The 20,268-nt window shown below is 44.1% G+C and overlaps 1 protein-coding gene across 1 annotated transcript; it reads left to right on the top strand.

Moving 5' to 3' along the window:
• Positions 1-5,791: 5,791 nt before the first annotated feature.
• On the top strand, positions 5,792-20,268 carry LOC108257477 (kinesin-like protein KIF3C). Its single transcript, XM_017455294.3, has 8 exons — positions 5,792-7,517; positions 12,989-13,090; positions 13,333-13,455; positions 16,242-16,360; positions 16,484-16,600; positions 17,326-17,434; positions 17,547-17,713; positions 17,955-20,268. Exons 1-8 carry the CDS (start codon positions 6,090-6,092, stop codon positions 18,067-18,069), a joined length of 2,280 nt encoding a protein of 759 aa, XP_017310783.1. The 5' UTR covers positions 5,792-6,089; the 3' UTR covers positions 18,070-20,268.

The raw sequence follows: 20,268 nt of genomic DNA, 5'->3' as shown, positions 1-20,268 counted from the left end.
ATAGTCGGTGGGCTCAATAAGTAAAACAAAAAATAATCAGTCAAATGTCTAAACAAAAATGTGCTAAACTTACCCCGTGCACCTTTAAAGATGCAATAGGTGAATTTTTAAACATTTTTATTCGTACAAAAAACCTGCAAAGTAAGTAGAACGTGATAAAAAGAAATAGTTCAAGCGATGACCTCAGAACAAAAGTATCATGTGGCTGAGAGAGAAAACCCTTTTGGAAAACTGTCTTCAGGCCTGGAATGCTTGTTTGTGTTTGCGTTGGTATTTTATAGACACTAATCCACGGGCCACTGTAGATCATGGGGGCGGAGCTTTGTGAACATGGGCGGGAATGGTTGGTGGGATCAAGAAGTTTCTTTTTAACAAGAAATCATTCAAATGTCTAAACAAAAAAGGACTAATCTTACCTAATGCACCTTTAAAGGTGCTATAGGCAATTTTTATTCTGTATTGTATAACCTGGAAGATACGTAGTACATGATAAAAAGCAATGGATTAAACCTTAGCAGAAGTTTATTGGCTTGGAGAGAAAACCTGTTTGAAACACCATAGATCCTGGGGGCGGAGCTTTGTGAACAGTGGTGGGAATGGAGGAGTGGGCTCAAGGAGTAAAGTAAATAAATTTTTTTTTAGGTGTTTGACATTAGTCTAAACATGACTAATCAATCTGTGGAGTCAAATTCAGTGATTTAGATGTGTAATTCGGGTGTGTCCTGTTATTACAAAAAGACTATGCAATTTTTCTTGCCTCTGAAAAGAAAGGTGGTGTTTGTACGTGTGTGTTGGTGTTCTGGGTGTTAATACAAGAGTAATCTATAAAGAACAATGTAAGGTTTTGGACAAATGCTCACGTAATGTTCTCACAATCACTACAATTTCTTGATGACTCAGCCTGTGTTGTGTATTCATCCAATTAAATGCTCTCTAGAAGGTATATGTCCCGCCCCCAGGGGCGTGTCTTGCTCTGCAGTAGGCTTGTTATCAGCAAACTTTCTTTATTTCTGTCTTTCTTTCTTTCTTTCTTTCTGTTACCCAACTCCACAATTCTCTCTTTCTTTCTTTCTGTTACCCAACTCCACAATTCTCTCTTTCTTTCTTTCTTTTTTGTTACCCAACTCCACAATTCTCTTTCTTTCTTTCCTTCTTTCCTTCCTTCTTTCTTTTCTTTCTTTCTTTCTTTCCTTCTTTCTTTCTTTCTTTCTTTCTTTCTTTCCTTCTTTCTTTCCTTCCTTCTTTCTTTTTTCCTTTCTTTCTTTCCTTCTTTCTTTCTTTCTTTCGTTTTTCTTTCTTTCCTTCTTTCTTTCTGTTACCCAACTCCACAATTCTCTTTCTTTCTTTCTTTCTTTCTTTCTTTCTTTCTGTATTTCTCATTTGTAAGTTGCGTTGGATAAAAGCATCTGCTAAATGAATAAATGTAAATGTACACAACTCCACAATTCTCTTTCTTTCTTTCTTTGTTACACAACTCCACATTTCTTTCTTTTTTTTCTTTCTTTCTTTCTTTCTTTCTTTCTTTCTTTCTTTCTTTCTTTCTTTCTTTGTTACACAACTCCACAATTCTCTCTTTCTTTCACCCAACTCCACAAATCTTTTTCTTTCTTTCTTCCTCCCTCCACACATTTCAGGACAACATGGCTCCTCTCAGAACCCTTCACTCTTTCTTCAAAACTAACATTTCCAGCCTTTCAGTTTTATTCACCATTACCGCTTCAGACATGGTTCGTAAGTGTGTTTTTATTCTTTTCTTTTTTAAAAAAAATTTGTTCTCAGAAATACTTCTGTGAAATTTCCCTCTTGAAGCAAGTTTAAGTTGTTCTTTTTTTTGTTTGTTTGTTTATGTTGTTTTTATCAACTCGGGGCTGTGAGGTGATGGAATGTTGCGACGTCAGATTGAGGTTCGAGAGCGAATTTCGTCTTTACCCATACATCCTTAAAGCTTCTCCATCAGTAAGATCTCCATCACATCTCTCCTGATGATGTGATGACCCCACTGACGTGATGTGATGACTCAACCACACCTCAGACCTGGAGCCCACGGTCCCGACTAAACCTCAGAGCAAATGTAGTAAATTCACACCCTATTCAGGCCGACGGAGGGTTTAGGGTCAGTGCTTGCTGTACTAGTTTTAGTTAACACTTTGCCCCACAGTGCCAGCGTGAGTCAGAGCAGCAGCGGAGTGAATCAGACCCGGATGTGGCTTTGCTGAGCAACACAGGCAGGTCATGTGGGTTAACATACACACACACACACACACAGGTATTTTGAACATAATTCAACGTCAAAGTTAACCATGTTTAAAATAATTTCCATAAGAAATGAAATGATCTAAACAGGGGTGTGGTCAGAGGCGTGTAAGACTATACCGTGCTGTATGAGTCACTGAAACAGCACATCTGGTTCTGTTAAACCAGCCAGATGTCATACAGAGGCTCGGTCGCCACAACAACTGTCCAAAGAGAATTAGATTTAAAGCAAAGCAAAGGGTCAGTTTTCACTTTATTTCAGCGTAATCAACAACCTGTAGTGGGAAAGGTTATTTAGAGCTGTTTTAATACAGTACAGGGTGATTCAGGGTTAAGCTTCAAGAGCTATTAGCTTTGGGGCATTAGGCCACGCCTCTTTTATTTGTACTGACACACAAATTGGCCACGCCTCCTTCACTGCAGCTTACACATACATACATACACACATACACACACACACACACACACACACACACACACACACACCATGTCTCCTTTACAAGGGCTGACACACACATACACACAGAGGCCACACTTCCTTTCTATACACACAAGCAACACCTCCTGTACTGCAGCTCCCACATACATACATACATACACACACACATACACAAACAGAGGCCACACCTATGTCTTGTAAAGGTTACAAGGACACACACACACACACACACACACACACACACACAGAGGCCATGCCTCCTTTATTAGGACTGACACACAGTCCATGCCTCCATCACCGTTTCTGTCTAGTGTCTCTAATTAGAGGCGACTTTTCCTTATTTTAATAATTTATTTGCATGTACGACAGACAGAAATCAGAATTATTCCCTAGTTTTAGTTCTGACTTAACGTATTGTCGAAGAAGAAGAAGAAGAAGAAGGAGAAGGAGAAGGAGAAGGAGAAGAAGGCCTGTCTCAATTCTCAGTAAAAATGTCCCTTCGGAAAGCTGGCCAGCGGAAGATCCCGACAGCTCGTTTGTCATCATGACACACACTTATCACCGGGACTACAGAACTGTTTCGCTCAGGAATGTGCAGTATTAGCTGGCTCCCGCTCAGAGCCAAGCACAGACTTGACAGTCGGCCTGTAGCGTGGAAGGAGGGAGGGAGTATCGCAGCATGAGAGAGGCCTGCAGCAGGGAGAAGGGTCCTCATCAACAACCGGTTTATTAGAGTTCAAGGAAGTACAGAAAGGACGACGCTGCCATTCAGACATATTTATCTGTAGATATTAATTCTGTAAATCCAGTACTGCATGTCATCATTACTCACAAACCCTTGAGAACCCAATCCTAGTTAGCAGCTAGCTCGTGTAGATCGTTTTAGCCGTAGCAGTGGCGCCAGGTTAATCAGTTAGCACAAGCTAATTTAATACTTCAGATGGGCCTCATATATTAAACTGGATAGAAACTATTCCATATGTAAATCATTTGCTGGAGAATTTACACAAGAAATGCGGTATTCGTGAAAATCCGTTCAGGTCGAAAAAACCTTCGTATGCTATGAGAAATCCTGAGTGTGCTAATCGGAAACGTGATTGATCGACTTTCAAATGCGTAACTGAAAGATACAGGAGATAAATGAGGGGCATTGATAGTAGCAAAACACCAAGCTGGCTACAGCAATGAAAGTTTAGCTCCTCACTGACTTCTGCTGGAACACCAGTTATACCAGATAGTAATGTTTCTACATGACCGTATTTAGCTAGCTCATTATGGTTAGCTAAGACAGGGTACTCCAAAGATTTATCTAGCTAGCTACCTAGCATATTTAACAGCTATGGACTAACTGGTGTGAGAAGAATATCGATAAGCTCGATTATAAAAGTTTACGCGCACTAGGTCCAAGTTCAAAAACGCATTTGTGGAAAAAGTCTTTAGTAGGTAGGCGAGTAGTTTATTTGGGATCATTTCCATGGCTTCTATAGTGTTTTCCTTCCTTTTATTTACAAGGATTTGTTTCAATGTGTGTGTGTAATGATTTAAACATGAATGTTGTACAATGCTAAGGAGAGAGTATACTTCTGGAATTTGTTAGCAACATTAGCTTATGGCTCAAGCATGACCAAACATGTTTTGGCTGATTGAGTATATGTGATTTAATCTGTACTGTTTTTTTTTTAAATACGTTATTATTATTATTATTATTATTATTATTATTATTATTATTATTATTATTATTATTATTATTTTATTAAAAAGCTTTAATTATTTTCCGATGAATGTTTGATGGGACTGTTGAAATGTCAGCAATGTCAGCCTACACCGCCCTCTGCTGGCTGAAAAAGGAATCAGGTTTACCTGATCAGGTTTGTTTCTGTGTTTCCTATCTTCTAGCTGAGGGGGGAAATACACCAGTGTCAACATGATTAATGGAAAGGTGGTGGTCCTTTCCATTAATCAATGGGTTGTAACTAAACTCTCCAAGAGTTCTTCACACAGGCCTCAGCTTAAGAATGGTTTCTGATAAGAAAATGCATACGCGGCTTTCTTTACTGACATACAAACATTTTTCTGCAACATTTCACATTTTGCGTTGGGAAAGTAATGTTTGGAAATGTAAAATGTTTTTGTACTGACTCTGTAACGTAGAACTCATCAAATAAAAATCTATAACAAAGGCTGTACTAAAAAAACCCAAAAAAACAATAAGGTACTCATGACTTTTACACAGTAGATAGCCTAGAGTAAGGTTCTTCAGTGGTTCTTTACAGCACCACAGGTTCTGCAAACAACCTTCATCTTCTCAAGAACCGTTTTTCCTGTACAGGGTTCTTGAGTTGGGCTGTACGCTTTCATTACACAGGTTCTTCAGAACATTGTATTGGATCTTCAATGCTTATATCATCCTTTAACAGGTTAACATGAACCCTATAAAGTTGGACTGGAAATGGTTCTCCTAGCATCGCTCTTAAAAACCTTACTTTGGTTCCTTATAGAACTAAGGGTTTATTTATTTATTTATCTATTTATTTATTTATTTATTTATTTTAAAGAGAACTTACGATAACACGGTTCCTTGTAGCACTGGCGTGAAGAACCATTTTCGGGTTCTTCTCAAGCACCACGCACTACATAGATGGGGTTCTCTAAAGAACTTGAGAGTAAAAAGGTTCTTTGTGCAACTTAAATGAATAAAAACTGGAACCTTTAATTCTAAGAGTATAGCTAGCCTATATATTTAATTTATAGGCTATTCATTTCAAGGAAGGTTCATCGTCTATCATCCTCCCTTTTATACTGATTATGTTTCCCAACTTTTTTTTTTTATCATTAATGAGACAACAGAATATTATAATATAACATAATCTGATATAATCTTATAGATTATTTATTCACATAAATGAACTGATTCTATAGGCTATATTCTATGTCAGAATGAACAGAATTAGATGTGAAAGCGCCACACCCTGACATAATAAGACGAATAAAGCCTGTGAGGAATAATTCTATTGTTGTTATGATTGAGATAATATTTGAGATTATACTCAGGCTTGAATGTGATTGGACCACATGACCGCACCGCAGTGAAGGGGCTGGGCGAGAGGGAGAGAGAGAGGGAGAGAGGGAGAGTGAGAGTGATGGTGGATTTGATGAACACAGCGGGTCTCCTCGGTCGAAGGCGGTAATTGCTTTATTTCTTGATGATTTGACGTTAGATTCACGCGCCCCCGGTCATTTGCTGTGCGCGCGGAGAGACGCGATGCGCTGCGCCCCGGGAGCCGCCACCCTGCCGCATCCTCTCTAGCGCTCCGACACCTCGCTTTGTCGGCGTCTCTCTTATTTCAGCTCGAAGGAATCGAAGGAGGATTGAAAAGGAAAAAAAAAAGGAGATAAAATGTCTCTAAAATCCAAGCAGTGCGAGTCGGTGAAGGTGGTGGTGCGCTGTCGGCCGCTGAACCGGAAAGAAGAGGCGACCGGTTATGACAGCATCGTGGACATGGACGTTAAATTGGGCCAGGTGGCGCTGCGGAATCCCCGAGCGGCTCCCGGAGAACCGGACAAGACGTTCACCTTCGACGCCGTGTACGATGCAGGATCCAAGCAGAGCAACCTGTACGATGAGAGCGTGCGGCCGCTCGTGGACTCGGTGCTCCGCGGGTTTAACGGGACGGTGCTCGCGTACGGACAGACCGGCACCGGGAAGACGTACACGATGCAGGGGGAGTGGACGGAGGCCGAGCGGCGCGGCATCATGCCCAGCTCCTTCGAGCACATCTTCACGCACATCTCCCGCTCTCAGAACCAGCAGTACCTGGTGAGAGCGTCCTACCTCGAGATCTACCAGGAGGAGATCCGAGACCTTCTGACCATCGATCACAGCAAGCGCCTCGAGCTGAAGGAGAGCCCCGAGTCGGGTGTGTACGTCCGAGACCTTTCGTCCTTCGTGGCGAAGAACGTCAAGGAGATGGAGCACGTGTTGAACGCGGGAAACCGGACGCGATCCGTAGGTGCCACGGACATGAACGAGCGCAGCTCTCGGTCTCACGCCATCTTTAGCGTCACCGTGGAGTGCAGTCAGCCTGGTCCGGACGGCCGCAACCACATCCGGGTGGGCAAGCTGAACCTCGTGGACCTGGCCGGGAGCGAGCGCCAGAGCAAGACGGGAGCACGTGGTGAGCGACTCAAGGAGGCCACTAAAATCAACCTGTCTCTCTCTGCACTGGGCAACGTTGTATCGGCGCTGGCCGATGGCCGCGGTGCTCACGTGCCCTATCGTGACTCCAAGCTCACGCGCCTGCTCCGGGACTCCCTCGGCGGGAACGCCAAGACCGTGATGGTGGCCACGCTCGGCCCGGCGTCCTTCAACTACGAGGAGACTCTGACCACGCTGCGCTACGCCAACCGCGCCAAGAACATCAAGAACGTCCCACGTGTCAACGAGGACCCCAAGGACGCGCTGCTCCGCGAATTCCAGCTGGAGATCGCCCGGCTCAAGGCACAACTCCACCGACAAGGCATGCTGAGTGCCAAGAGGAAGAGGAGGCTCAAGAGAAGCACAGACCACGAGGTGAACGAGGATGATGACGACGACGATGAGGAAGATGAAGGCGAAGACGATGACGATGAGGAGAAGTTGGAGAAGGAGGCGCATGAGTTCATGCTGGAGCAGCAGGAGAAGCTGGAGCAAGAGAAAGAGGCCATCATGGACGACCGGTCGCTGGTGGCTGAGGAGAAACAGAAGCTCCTGGAAGAGAAGGAGAGGATGATGGGAGATCTGAAGAAGGAGCAGGAGGCCACTGCGCTCCTCACCTCCAAGTTCAAGGTGTGTGTGTGTGCGTGTGTAGTTACTTTGAGAATGTAACTGGCATATTTATGTGTGTGTTTGTGTCCACATTCCAGTGTGTTTAAATGGAATCATCTGAAACATCTACATGCTCCTTAAAGGTGTTATGAAATTACTCGTGAACACGGTAAAAACATCTGGACACCTCAGCAGATCCGGGTATTTCATGGAGGCGGAGCATTAATTAGATGCATGTCGAGTACACGCCCTTCTGTGCAACGTGACCCATTAAATAATCGAATCTATTTTCACAGATTTCGAGGAAAAGTGGAGAGTTTTAATTCGTAAAGTTTAATGAGGAGATCTCCAGAAGGAAATGTATCGCTCCAGGGACTCGTAGAACAATAATGACGTCTTAAATGATATGTAGATAATGTATTTAATTAAAGTCTAAAGAGTCTGTAGACAGAATTACACACTTCCTTGTGGCTTTTACAGAAAACATGCATCCAAGTGTGCTGAAGCTTACACAATCTGAGCAACAGAATGCTTAAACTTAAATGTGAGAGAGAGCGAGAGAGAGAGCGAGAGAGAGATTTCAGTCTTCTTTCACTATATAAAGCTGATGAAAGTGGGTTACAGATTAATACAGAACACACTGTGATGTTATGTCGATTCTGATTGGTCAGAAGCCGTTGGTTCATTTTCTAGAACAGCGGCTCTGACAGTAGCGCAGGTTTATATTAACGGTTTCTATAGTAACCGCACCACAAAAACAGATTAAAAACGTGCGTAAAAGCGTTGACATTTTTCCGTAAGGAGATGTTTATGTGACACTTACGGAAGGAGTCTCCAGTGTCGGCGGAAAATCCGTAACATTTCCGTCACCACGACAAGCTGAGATTTTTTCTTCACGAGAGAGAGAGAGAGACGGCGGCGAGAGAACGAGTGTTTATAGCCTCTGTGACGTAAGAGAGAAAAGGAGCGAACTCGTTTCAAGAACGTTCCACGACTATGAATTAAAAAATGTCCGTTGTTAGCGAATTGCCGTGGTGTAAGAGGAATAAAGCGCCTCAAGACGTGCCGCTATCGGAACATAATCAACTTGCGTTGTGGTATCAGTGTGGAAACTCATCGCACTTCATCGCACCGGTGTGTCGTTGGTTATTTTCCTCTAACGGCATGACGCGACGTGTTTTATTACTTACAGCAAAGTAGTGGATACCGCTAGCTTGGTAGAGCAAATAAAAGACTTTTGAAAGTTGATTAATTCGCAAATGAAGGGTGGATAATGTGTAAAACGAATAAGTAAATTAGGAATAATTTGTCACTTTTACACACATATACTGTACATACACACACACACACACAAATACAAACAGGAAGTGTGGTCCTTATAGCAACATTACCCAACCGTTATTGATCAAATCATCACTGATTTAGCGTTCCCTTGGTGTGCTGTGAGTGTGTGTGGTGTGAGTGTAAGCTGTGTGAGTGTGTGTGTGTGTGTGTGTGTTGGTGGTGTGTGTGTGTGTGGGTGGTGTGAGAGATGAAGGGATAATGGGCTTTAATGTCATATTTTCTGCACATCCTTAAGAAGGCAGTCATCTATGCTGAAGTGGCTGTTCTTGCAAAAGGCACTTGCTGTCTCTAATCATGGCAGCTAGTATTCTGTTGGCTGTGTGTGTGTGTGTGTGTGTGTGTGTGTGTGTGTGTTGTGGGGGGAAGGGGAAGTAATAAACTGAAGGCCAAGCCCCAAGCACATTCTTCCACACTTCTGTGTTTACAGTTCTCATTGGCTGGCATCAGGGTCTGTCTTCCAATCATAATAAAACGACTCTTATTGTTTTAATGTCTGCAGTTAGCCAATCAGATCGCAGTTACCGGGCAGAATAAGTGTGGTTCACTGAGAGGTCGTTAAGGTATTGATCAGTGCTAAAAGCTGTACAGTCTGAGGTATTAGTGTGTAATGTGGGACTGAAAAACTGGCATATAAAAACAAGGTGTGTGTGTGTGTGTGTGTGTGTGTGTTTCTAATGTTCGATCCATTTAGTGTCTTACACTGCAGACCACCAATGGGCATGTCTATGAGTGGGACAGATGGGCGTGTCTTTGCACAGGACGGGACAGAGGGGCGTGTCTTTGTGCAGGACGGGACAGATGGGCGTGTCTTTGAGCAGGACGGGACAGATAGGCGTGTCTTTGCACAGGACAGGACAGATGGGCGTGTCTTTGTGCAGGACAGGACAGATGGGCGTGTCTTTGCGCAGGACGGGACAGATGGGCGTGTCTTTAAAGAGGACGGGACAGATGGGAGTGTCTTTGTGCAGGACGGGACAGATGGGCGTGTCTTTGTCCAGGACGGGATAGACGGGCGTGTCTTTGTGCAGGACGGGACAGACGGGCGTGTCTTTGTGCAGGACGGGACAGACGGGCGTGTCTTTGAACAGGACGGGACAGATGGGCGTGTCTTTGTGCAGGACGGGACAGACGGGCGTGTCTTTGTGCAGGACGGGACAGACGGGCGTGTCTTTAAACAGGACGGAACAGACGGGCGTGTCTTTGAGCAGGACGGGACAGACGGGCGTGTCTTTGAGCAGGACGGGACAGACGGGCGTGTCTTTGAACAGGACGGGACAGACGGGCGTGTCTTTGTGCACAGGACGGGACAGACGGGCGTGTCTTTGTGCAGGACGGGACAGACGGGCGTGTCTTTGTGCAGGACGGGACAGATGGGCGTGTCTTTGGGTTTGAAAATGTCTATGTAAGTTAGCATTGTTAGCAGTGCTTAGCTTATTAGGAAAACCCACAGGGGATGAAGCAATCACTTGGTATATGAACATGAGGCTGAAGTGAGGAATAGTTAGGCTGAGGGAGAGAGGGAGAGAGAGGGAGAGAGAGATGCAGGGAGGAAGGGATCAGGGAGAGCGGAGATGTTATCGTAATGCTCTATAAATATCCAGAACTGGACGCCTGGCAGTCGTTTCCTGACAGGTGATGACTCAGTGCTGCCTCATCCTGACAGAAGCGCTCTCGACCAATCACAGCACGGATCACAAAACAAAACAGGAAACACATCACTAGTGAGGAAAAGGAGACTGATATGCTGCAGTCTGAAATGCGATAATGTGTTTTAAACACACACACACACACACACACACACACACAATCACAATCTCTCTTCCTGTCTCCCCCTTTCCTTAATTATACTTCACAACAATCTGTGTGTACGTGCACGTGTATATATATATGTGTATGTGTGTGTGTGTGTGTCTATCTTTGTCTTCATCATCTCTCCACTGTCCCAGCATGCATCACTGCTCTCCTGAAATATTGATGAGTCAGCGTCTGCTCTTCCCGTCCAATGAGCTCCCGGTTCGTACGCATGCATAATGAGCTCCTCTCGTTCCCAGTAGCTGTTGCTATGGCAACATGCACAAAGTGGGGCTGGGGGGAGGGGGGGGTGGATTGGAAGGTCCTTCTGAATAATGCTTCAGTGCACAGTCACACATTTCTGTGTGTGAGTGTGTGTGTGTGTGTATATATATAGAGAGAGATAGAGAGAGAGAACGTCTCAGCTGTTAAACCCCTCGGGGGTGCGTTCTATTTTAAACTCTGGCATTTTATTTTCTCCTCTCATTGTCTCTTGCTCTTTTTTTCTTTCGGATTCGTACCGTAGCTATGACTTCCTGGTATCACTGACAAAATCTGAAAAATATACAGATAAGAAATCGCAAACGTAACAAACAAATTTGACAAATGGTAATAATGGCACACGTACAAATATATACATTTATCAATATTTATACTCTGTTATATTACACCGTATTAACGTTATATCAAACCAGTATCGGCAGCGTACAGCCTCCGGTGCAGCGTCACGCCTAATAAACTCCACACGAACCCGACGGACGCTGCTTATGAACCGTCTTTACACACGGCGCTGTTGTGTCCTGGATTCTGATTGGTCGGAAGGTGTTAATTCATTTTCTCTAACAGGAGCTCTGACAATAGCGCAGGTTTATACATATAAACGTTCCGTTCCGTTATCGTTTCTATAGTAACGTCCGCTAACGTGCATTCGGTGATATGGTGAAGTCTGTAAGGAGTCTCCAGTTTAAGAAAGAGAGGCCGGTGAGGGTAGGACGTTTTCTAGCTGCTGTAACGTAAGCGAGGAACTAACTTGTCTCACGGACGTTCCGCAGCATTAAGTGTAACTGTTAACGGATAAAAGCGCCGTTCTTTTGTAACTGTTGGCAAACTGCTGTGATGTAAGAGGAATAAAACTATGAGCTGTGCTGTTATTGGAAAATAATCAACTTGAGGGTGGTGAGAGTAACACCGCTTCATCACACCACACCGTCACTGATTATTTTCCCATAACAGCACGACCCCAAGGGGTTTATTCCTTACATTCACCCTACAGGTGACCCGTATTAACCTCGGCAGCTGGAGGAAGTGAGCAGGATGTTTGCCTGTATATCTGTCCTTGCTCACGTCTCTGTCATCATACTGATCTAATTACAGCTGACTCAGTGTGTGTATATATGTGTGTGTGTGTGTGTGTGTGTGTGTGTGTGTGTGTGTGTGTGTGTGTGTGTGTGCTGGGGAGGTGGCAGTTGATCTGAGTTAGCTACAGATGGAGTCTCTCTCACTCTCATTAATGGGAATTAGTGTGTGTGTGTGTGTGTGTGTGTGTGTGTGTGTGTGTGTATAAAAATATTTTTCCTTACCGATATCTATCCCATACCCCTAACCCAGCACAGTTTTTCTCTCTGCTTTTTTAGGACTTTAAATCAGTCACACACACACACTCACACACACACACACACACACACACACACACACACACACACACACACACACACTCACACACTCACACACACACTCACACACACACAGTGTTTTTCTGCGGGCTACAGAAATATAACAGCTCCAAATAGATCACTGAAGCGTTATTGTGTGTGAGAGCTGGCACTAGTGTGTAAGTGTTTCGTGTGTGTGTGTGTGTGTGTGTGTGTGTGTGTGTGTTAACGAGAAGAATAATTGCATTATTGTTGCTGGGAAAATGAGCAAGCAGAACAGTGATTTCTTTCATCTTTGCATCCTGTGTGTGTGTGTGTGTGTGTGTGTGTGTGTGTGTGTGTGTGTGTGTGTGTGTGTGTGCATCATGATCATGAAAGCATGGGTAATTCTAATGCGTGGGACAAACAGGAAGTGACTCCTTGATGTGGTCCTGTGCCAATTCTTAGACGTGGGATAGAGAAATTTCCTGATCCATTGAGGACTCAGATCTGTGTGTGTGTGTGTGTGTGTGTGTGTGTGTGTGTGTGTGTGTGTGTGTGTGTACGATACATAGTCCAGTAACAAAGGCTTCAGATTGGTACAAACAGACCTAATGGCCTTCGGGGCGGGGCTAACACTAACCTCTAAAATCAGTGTGTGTGTGTGTGTGATGTAAAATTTTAAACTGCCTGGGCCTGATGTTGCCCCGCCTCCTTGGTTGCTAGGCAATGGAGAGTAAGCTTCTGGTTGGAGGAAAGAACATCATTGATCACACCAACGAACAGCAGAAGATACTGGAACAGAAACGACAAGAGATTGCAGAGCAGGTATAACACACACGCACGCGCACACTCACGCACACACTCACGCACACGCACACACACACACACAAACACACGCACTAAAGTACACATAAAGTCTTAAACATATAATCTGAGCAGAACACTCACCCACACTGGTTACATTACTACCTGCATTATTTATTTGTTTATTGGTTTGACTGTCCATTTAAATGCTTCATGAGTGTGTGTGTGTGTGTGTGTGTGTGTGTGTGTGTGTGTGTGTGTAGACGCGTACAGAGCGGGAGATGCAGCAGCAGATGTTGATTCAGGACGAGGAGACGCTGGAGCTGAGAGAAACGTTCACGTCTCTGCAACAGGAAGTGGAGGCAAAAACCAAAAAACTTAAAAAGGTGAGACACACGTCTCAAGTTCCCCATCACAAGTGCCTTATAACAAGTGCCCTTTGATACGCTCCCTACAACTAATGAACTACGAGAAGTGCCCTGTGAGAAGTGCTCTATCACAAATGCCCTTTGATACGCCCCAACTAGTGTCCCATGAGAAATACCATAGGAGAAGTGCCCTATTACAAGTGCCCTATCACAAGTGCCCTATTACAAGTGCCCTAGGACAAGTGCCCTATTACAAGTGCCCAATCACAAGTGCCCTAGGACAAGTGCCCTAGGACAAGTGCCCTATTACAAGTGCCCTAGGAGATGTGCCCTATTACAAGTGCCCTATTACAAGTGCCCTATCACAAGTGCCCTATCACAAGTGCCCTCGGAGATTTATCCTATCACAAGTGCCCTAAGAAAAGTGCCCTAGGAGAAGTGCCCTACAATTAGGGCCTTATGACAAGTGGCCCATGACCTGTGCCCTATCACAAGTGCCCTAGGAGAAGTGCCCTAGGACAAGTGCCCTATTACAAGTGCCCTATTACAAGTGCCCTAGGAGATGTGCCCTATTACAAGTGCCCTATTACAAGTGCCCTATTACAAGTGCCCTAGGAGAAGTGCCCTAGGAGAAGTGCCCTAGGAGAAGTGCCCTATTACAAGTGCCTTATTACAAGTGCCCTAGGAGAAGTGCCCTAGGAGAAGTGCCCTAGGACAAGTGCCTTATTACAAGTGCCCTAGGAGAAGTGCCCTATTACAAGTGCCCTATTACAAGTGCCCTATGAGAAGTGCCCTAGGAGAAGTGCCCTAGGAGAAGTGCCCTACAATTAGGGCCTTATGACAAGTGGCCCATGACCTGAGCCCTATCACAAGTGCCCTAGGAGAAGTGCCCTAGGAGAAGTGCCCTATCACAAGTGCCCTATCACAAGTGCCCTCGGAGATTTATCCTATCACAAGTGCCCTAGGAGAAGTGCCCTAGGAGAAGTGCCCTAGGAGAAGTGCCCTAGGAGAAGTGCCCTAAGAAAAGTGCCCTAGGAGAAGTGCCCTACAACTAGGGCCTTATGACAAGTGGCCCATGACCTGTGCCCTATCACAAGTGCCCTAAGTCAATACATTGTCATCCCTATGCTACACACACACACTTTTAATTTGTGTTTCCTAACATGTCTGTTCCCTCTCTGCTCCTTTTTAAATCCTGAACTTTGACCCCTGGACCACACCCTTGACCCCTGAGGATGCGTTTTCTTCCCTTTTATCAGTACAAAAAGGTTTGTCCGTTTTTAAACTTCCTCAGACTGAGACTGCACCATCGGCGCTGATGCTAATGCTAGCTCCAACGCTAATGCTAACCTCCTAATGCTAACCTCTTTTCTTAGACTACCTCAACACGGTACAGATGGATGTGTGTAGTTAGCGTGAAATCCAATGCTAATCTGCTAATCAGCAGGACTGTTTCCTCCTAATGTACATCGTAATCTGTCATGGAAAACAAACACGACACGTTTTTCATCAGTTCTATGACAAAATGTCTGCCGTGCGTGTCACACGTCTCGGGCTAGCTAACTGAAAATAATAACTGTTAGCATGGACGCAAGACGTCTGGAATCTTTTAGGTAAAAAGTTGCAGAAGAGATGCTGTTCTGCTTTACATTGTGTTTTTGTATTTAATGGATATCATTAAATATAATGGATTTGAGACAAAGTTCTCCATCAAAATACACCATTAACTGCCTCTCTAAACACCACCCCCTCCTTCTACCCTCAAGTCCTGCACTACCCGTCTGACCTTTGCCCTCTAACCCCATCAGCAGGTCCATAATAACTTCCTCACTTCTGACCTCCTAACCCCTGCAGTGTGAATCCAGCACTCTGATTGGCTGCAGCTCAGGGGACGACCTCTTCTCTCCTCAATGTTACACTGATCACATCTGTCACTCACTGCATGAAGCTGGAAAAGGACCGATGAATGGATGGATGGATGGATGGATGGATGGATATTGTATTTGAAGGTTTAGATAATATGATGGATGGATTCAAGGAAGGATGGATGGATAGACAAATTGATGGGTTGAGGGACTGATGGAATAAAGGATGAATGAATGGATGAATAGATGGATGGATGGATGGAATACAGGTTTAGACAGACAGCATGATGAATGGAACAATGGGGATGGATGGATCAGTGGATGGATTGATGAAAGGATGGATGCATAAACTGGGTGGACGGATGAGTACAGATGGGCTGATTTGATTGGTTTCTTATATACTGTATATTTGCGGGTTTATACATGTATATTACTATGATGGATAGATAGATAGATCAATGTATTGAATAATGGATGGATGGATGGATGGATGAACAGATAGCTTGATTAGATGATGGATGAATGGATTTGAGGAAGGATGGACAATGCTTCCCTCATAAAATACAGATAAATGCAATATCTTTGGAACGATCAGAAGGTTGGGAAAGATGGATTGCTGAATGGATGGAAGGATGGCTGTGGGATAGATTGGATGGGTAATGGAATGTATTCATAGATATTCTGGAGTTCGCATTGATAGATGAAGGGCTTGATAGATGGATAGAAGAATGGACGGATGTGCGATGGATGATGAAGGGAAGGTGAGGGTATGGGAATTGAAGAGACCAGCCTGGGTAGATTATGGGATGTGGTTGCCTGGGAGACCATCTGTGATTGGCCCACTTCTGGGTAATTGAACACGCCAAGTGTGAGCAACAGAGTAGTGGATTGGACGTCAGAATCTTCTGTCATCTCATGATTCTCTCTCTCTGTTTAAAGCTGTACGCTAAACTGCAGTCGGTGAAAGCTGAGATCCAGGATGTGAACGACGAGCACGTCAGAACCAGACAGGAACTGGAGCAGACGCAGAATGAGCTCACAAGAGAACTCAAGTTCAAGTGAGTGCACACACACACTCACACATCTGTATCTAAACTATTACAGTATGTACTTACTCAGTGTGACTCTGAACTTTATCCGTTTGTGTGTTCGTGTATCTGTGTGTGCGCATACATGTGCAGGTACCTCATAATCGAGAACTTCATCCCCCCAGAGGAGAAGAACAAGATCATGAACCGGCTGGTGTTTGATGTCGACGAAGACCAGTGGAAATTCCAACCTCTCGTTCCTGCCGAGAAGTGAGTGACCTTTGATCTTTGACCTTGGTGCTACCTTGGCCATTGTTTGACCTCAATTCCTTTGTGGATGCGTGTGCATGGATCCGTGGGGCGTGTGAGATCCGTTACGTATATGTACGAGTGTGTGTGTGTGTGTGTAAATGCCACATTTTCTGCTTGCTAGGACGATAAAAAAAATCAGTAAGTGTCCCTCAAGCCATGTTTTGTGTTTTGTTATGGAGTTATTGTGCTGGTTGTGCTGTGGTTCAGTTGGTAGAGCGGGTTGTCCACTAGTCGAAGGTTTGGCGGTTCGATTCCCGGCCCACGTGACTCCATGTGCCGAAGTGTCCTTGGGCAAGACACTGAACCCCAAGTTGCTCCCGATGCCAAGTTAGCGCCTTGCATGGCAGCTCTGCTACCATTGGTGTGTGTGTGCATGAATGAGACACAGTGTAAAGCGCTTTGGATAAAAGCGCTATATAAGTGCGTAATTTACCATTTAGCTAACAAGTAAAGGAGGTTTGTGGCTACGGGTTTAGGATCAGGCACTGTTTAAAATCATCACACATTCTCCTCAAAGACCTCACAAGGCCTCACTGTTCTTCACACAGAGAGTGGAGAGAACAGAAGGGCATTCAGGATGAAAATGCACGCATTTACTCATTCACACACTAGAATTTGCGTGTTGTGCTTTTGTCCAGGCAATGATCGAGATCTCTCTCTCGCTCTCTCTCTCTCTCTCCCAGTAAGTTTACTCAGATGAAGAAGAGACCCACCTCTGCCGTGGGCTACAAGCGGCCTATTAGCCAATATGCCAGGGTTGCCATAGCGATGGGAGCCAATTCCAGATACAGGGTATGTTTATAGAAAATAAAAAGAATGAAAGATAAGCAGCTAAGTTCACGTTCGTGTGTCTTGCCTTTCTTCCTTAATACTATAAAATAGACCTGTTTTTTTTAAACTCCAGGCTGAAAACATCATGCTTCTGGAGCTGGACACGACTCCGCCCACTCTGTTTCAAATGGACTTCCCGAGTGTGGGGCCAGAGACGGAGCCAAGCCGAGACGCGCAACTGGACAACGCATCGTACCGAGAGAAAGTAGCGGCCAGTCGGGTCAGGAAGTCCCAGTCCTGGTCAGTGTGACATCCACTCAGCTACCAGTTTAGCATCATGAGCCAGTTCGAATGGTTTTCTGAGCAGACTGAAATAGTTGAACTGGATAACTGTTGTTAAAGCAGTAATCTGGGATTAGTTATTACGAGGATTTGTCGTTACCTCACAAAATCACCTGTCATCACGTATTAAGATATTTTCGAACCTGTACAACTCACCTGTCGCGTGTTAATGACATCACTTCCTGTCTTATGTGCGCAGGTGTCAGGCTGCACGGCCCATGTCTTCCTCAAGTTCGGTGCTCTCCCTGTCATCCTCAGGGTCCAACGGTCTGGCACACCCCGTCAGCACCGCCATGGCAACCGCCCACCAATAAAGAGTCAAGGAGCACATCTTTGTCCCTTCTTTGACGCACCAACGAGGGACGAGTCCCTCGTCCCACATCCTTTTTGCAGCATTAAAACAGTGGCCTTGTCCGAGACGCTTAGACAGAGCAAGACATGCTACAGAGAGGACGAATTCCAGCACGATCTCACATCCTTCCTTTATTTTCATCTTCAAATCTGATCTCTTCAATTTCAGCCACGACCAAACGAGCTCTGGTTAATATCGATTCTCTTTTGCGTCCACACCCATTAAATAGAGACCGTTTCCAACATGACGTCTGTTCAAACATTTCAGATTCCTTTCCTTTTTAAGCTTGAAGTTTCAATATGTTTTACTACTGAAAAGAAAACGGTCTTAAGATGGAAATTAAAGCCACTCTGGTCGTCTACTGAAGAGGGTATTCGAGGAACACCACTTCCTGTGCGATTTACTGTATAGAAAAGAGCCGGGAAAGACAGACAAGACGGATGAAGACGAGTGCAGACGTCTTTCTCTCGTTCCCCGAGCTCCGCTTGCATGTTGTACCGTGTGTATCCGTGTTTGTAATGTTGATCAGGGTTTACGGAACAGGGCCTGCATTCCGTTGGCCGGATTAAAGCGGCTAATTACGTGGGCGTGGTCTACGCTTAGAATTAGAAACGGTAAAATCGGCACCGTTGTGTGGTTGTTTTGGCTGGTACCAAAAAACAAAACCGGTTTTGTCGGGATATCAAACGTATACAATATTGGTGACGGATTGGTGTCGAAACGTCGCGTGAACTTATGGTTACGTCGCTTATGATGAGGACAGTTTTCCTACCAAGCACTGATCGTCATTTTTACATCCCAGTTAGCAGACCCAAGTTAAACCGTTTTAGATTAACGTACTTAACGTTAGAACACTAAGAGATTTTGCATGAGCTACGTTTCCAGTAATGAGAATAAAGCAAGGAGATAAAATGACCGTAACGATTTCATCTTAACGTTTAAAAAACTTTAGATAAGGTTTACGTAAAGGCTTGCGTCAGTTTTACGTATGCTTTAGGTAAGGTTTTTGTAAGGGTTACATAAGGTTTACAGAATGTTCACGCAAGATTTATGTACAGTTTATGTTAGTTTATGTAAGGTTTACCTAAGATTTATGTAACGTTTACGTTAGGTTGATGTAAGATTTACCTAAGATTCACATAAAGTTCTTGCTTGGCTCGTGTAACCTTTATGACAGTTACTTCAGGTTTACATAAGCTTTAGGTAAGGTTTACGTACGGTTATGTAAGGTTTACCTAAGCTGTACGTACAGGTCTATGTAAAGTTTACATAAAGTTTACCTAAGGCTTAATGTATGACTTGCGTAAGCTTTACATCAGTTAATTGTAAAGTGTAATGAAACTAGGTTTATACACGGTGTGTGCAAGGTTTACGCAAGGGTGTGTAACGCTTATGCAAAGTTTACGTCAGGTCTATTTAAGGTTTTACATAATGATGTCATTTCATGCAAATATATTCTCGCATATGTTTTGCATAATTTGCATTCGATACAGTTCCACCAAGAATTTCATATAGATCGTAAATTGTGTCTACACTGTATATATATATATTTTTTTTTGAGTTGTCTGACTTTTCCATTGTGTGCACTCTCATTCTTTTGGAAAAACAAAGGTTAAATGTAAATTTTTTGTTTTGTTTTGTTCTAAAGAACCCTTAAGGAACCAGTAAGTTCCTGAGGCTCAAGGTTAGCGATCAGGCTGCAAGGTTTGGAGCATTTGAACGGTCACCGTGAAGGCAATAAACTGTTTAGGGATTGTTTATTAGACTCATTTGGATTCAGGATACACGAATGTAATGGAACGCCGATGGTTTAAAGATCCCACGTGTTGACAAATGTCCCATTCCACCATATATATATATTTTTTTGCAGGTTTGCATACACCTTTAAATTACTGTTCAGTGAAATATCAAGAGGAGTGCAAGACTCTAAAGCCAAGTGCACACACACACACTCATATACACGTACACATACATAAATTAGTTCTCACACTGGACACACAGACTTGAGCTTTGCTTGGACACACCTAGCCTAAAGCATCCACGCCAACCTACCCGACTCTAACTGTATAGATGCATAAGGACTGAATATTTCAAATGTGTGTTCAAGTCGTGACTGTACGATAAAACTACTAAATAAATAAAAAACCGAGAAACCCTGAAA

Source organism: Ictalurus punctatus, chromosome 2, assembly GCF_001660625.3.
Source record: "Ictalurus punctatus breed USDA103 chromosome 2, Coco_2.0, whole genome shotgun sequence".
NCBI lineage: Eukaryota > Metazoa > Chordata > Actinopteri > Siluriformes > Ictaluridae > Ictalurus > Ictalurus punctatus.
The sequence above is the reverse complement of the archived record's forward strand: the minus strand, read 5'-3'. Positions and strand labels throughout refer to the sequence as shown.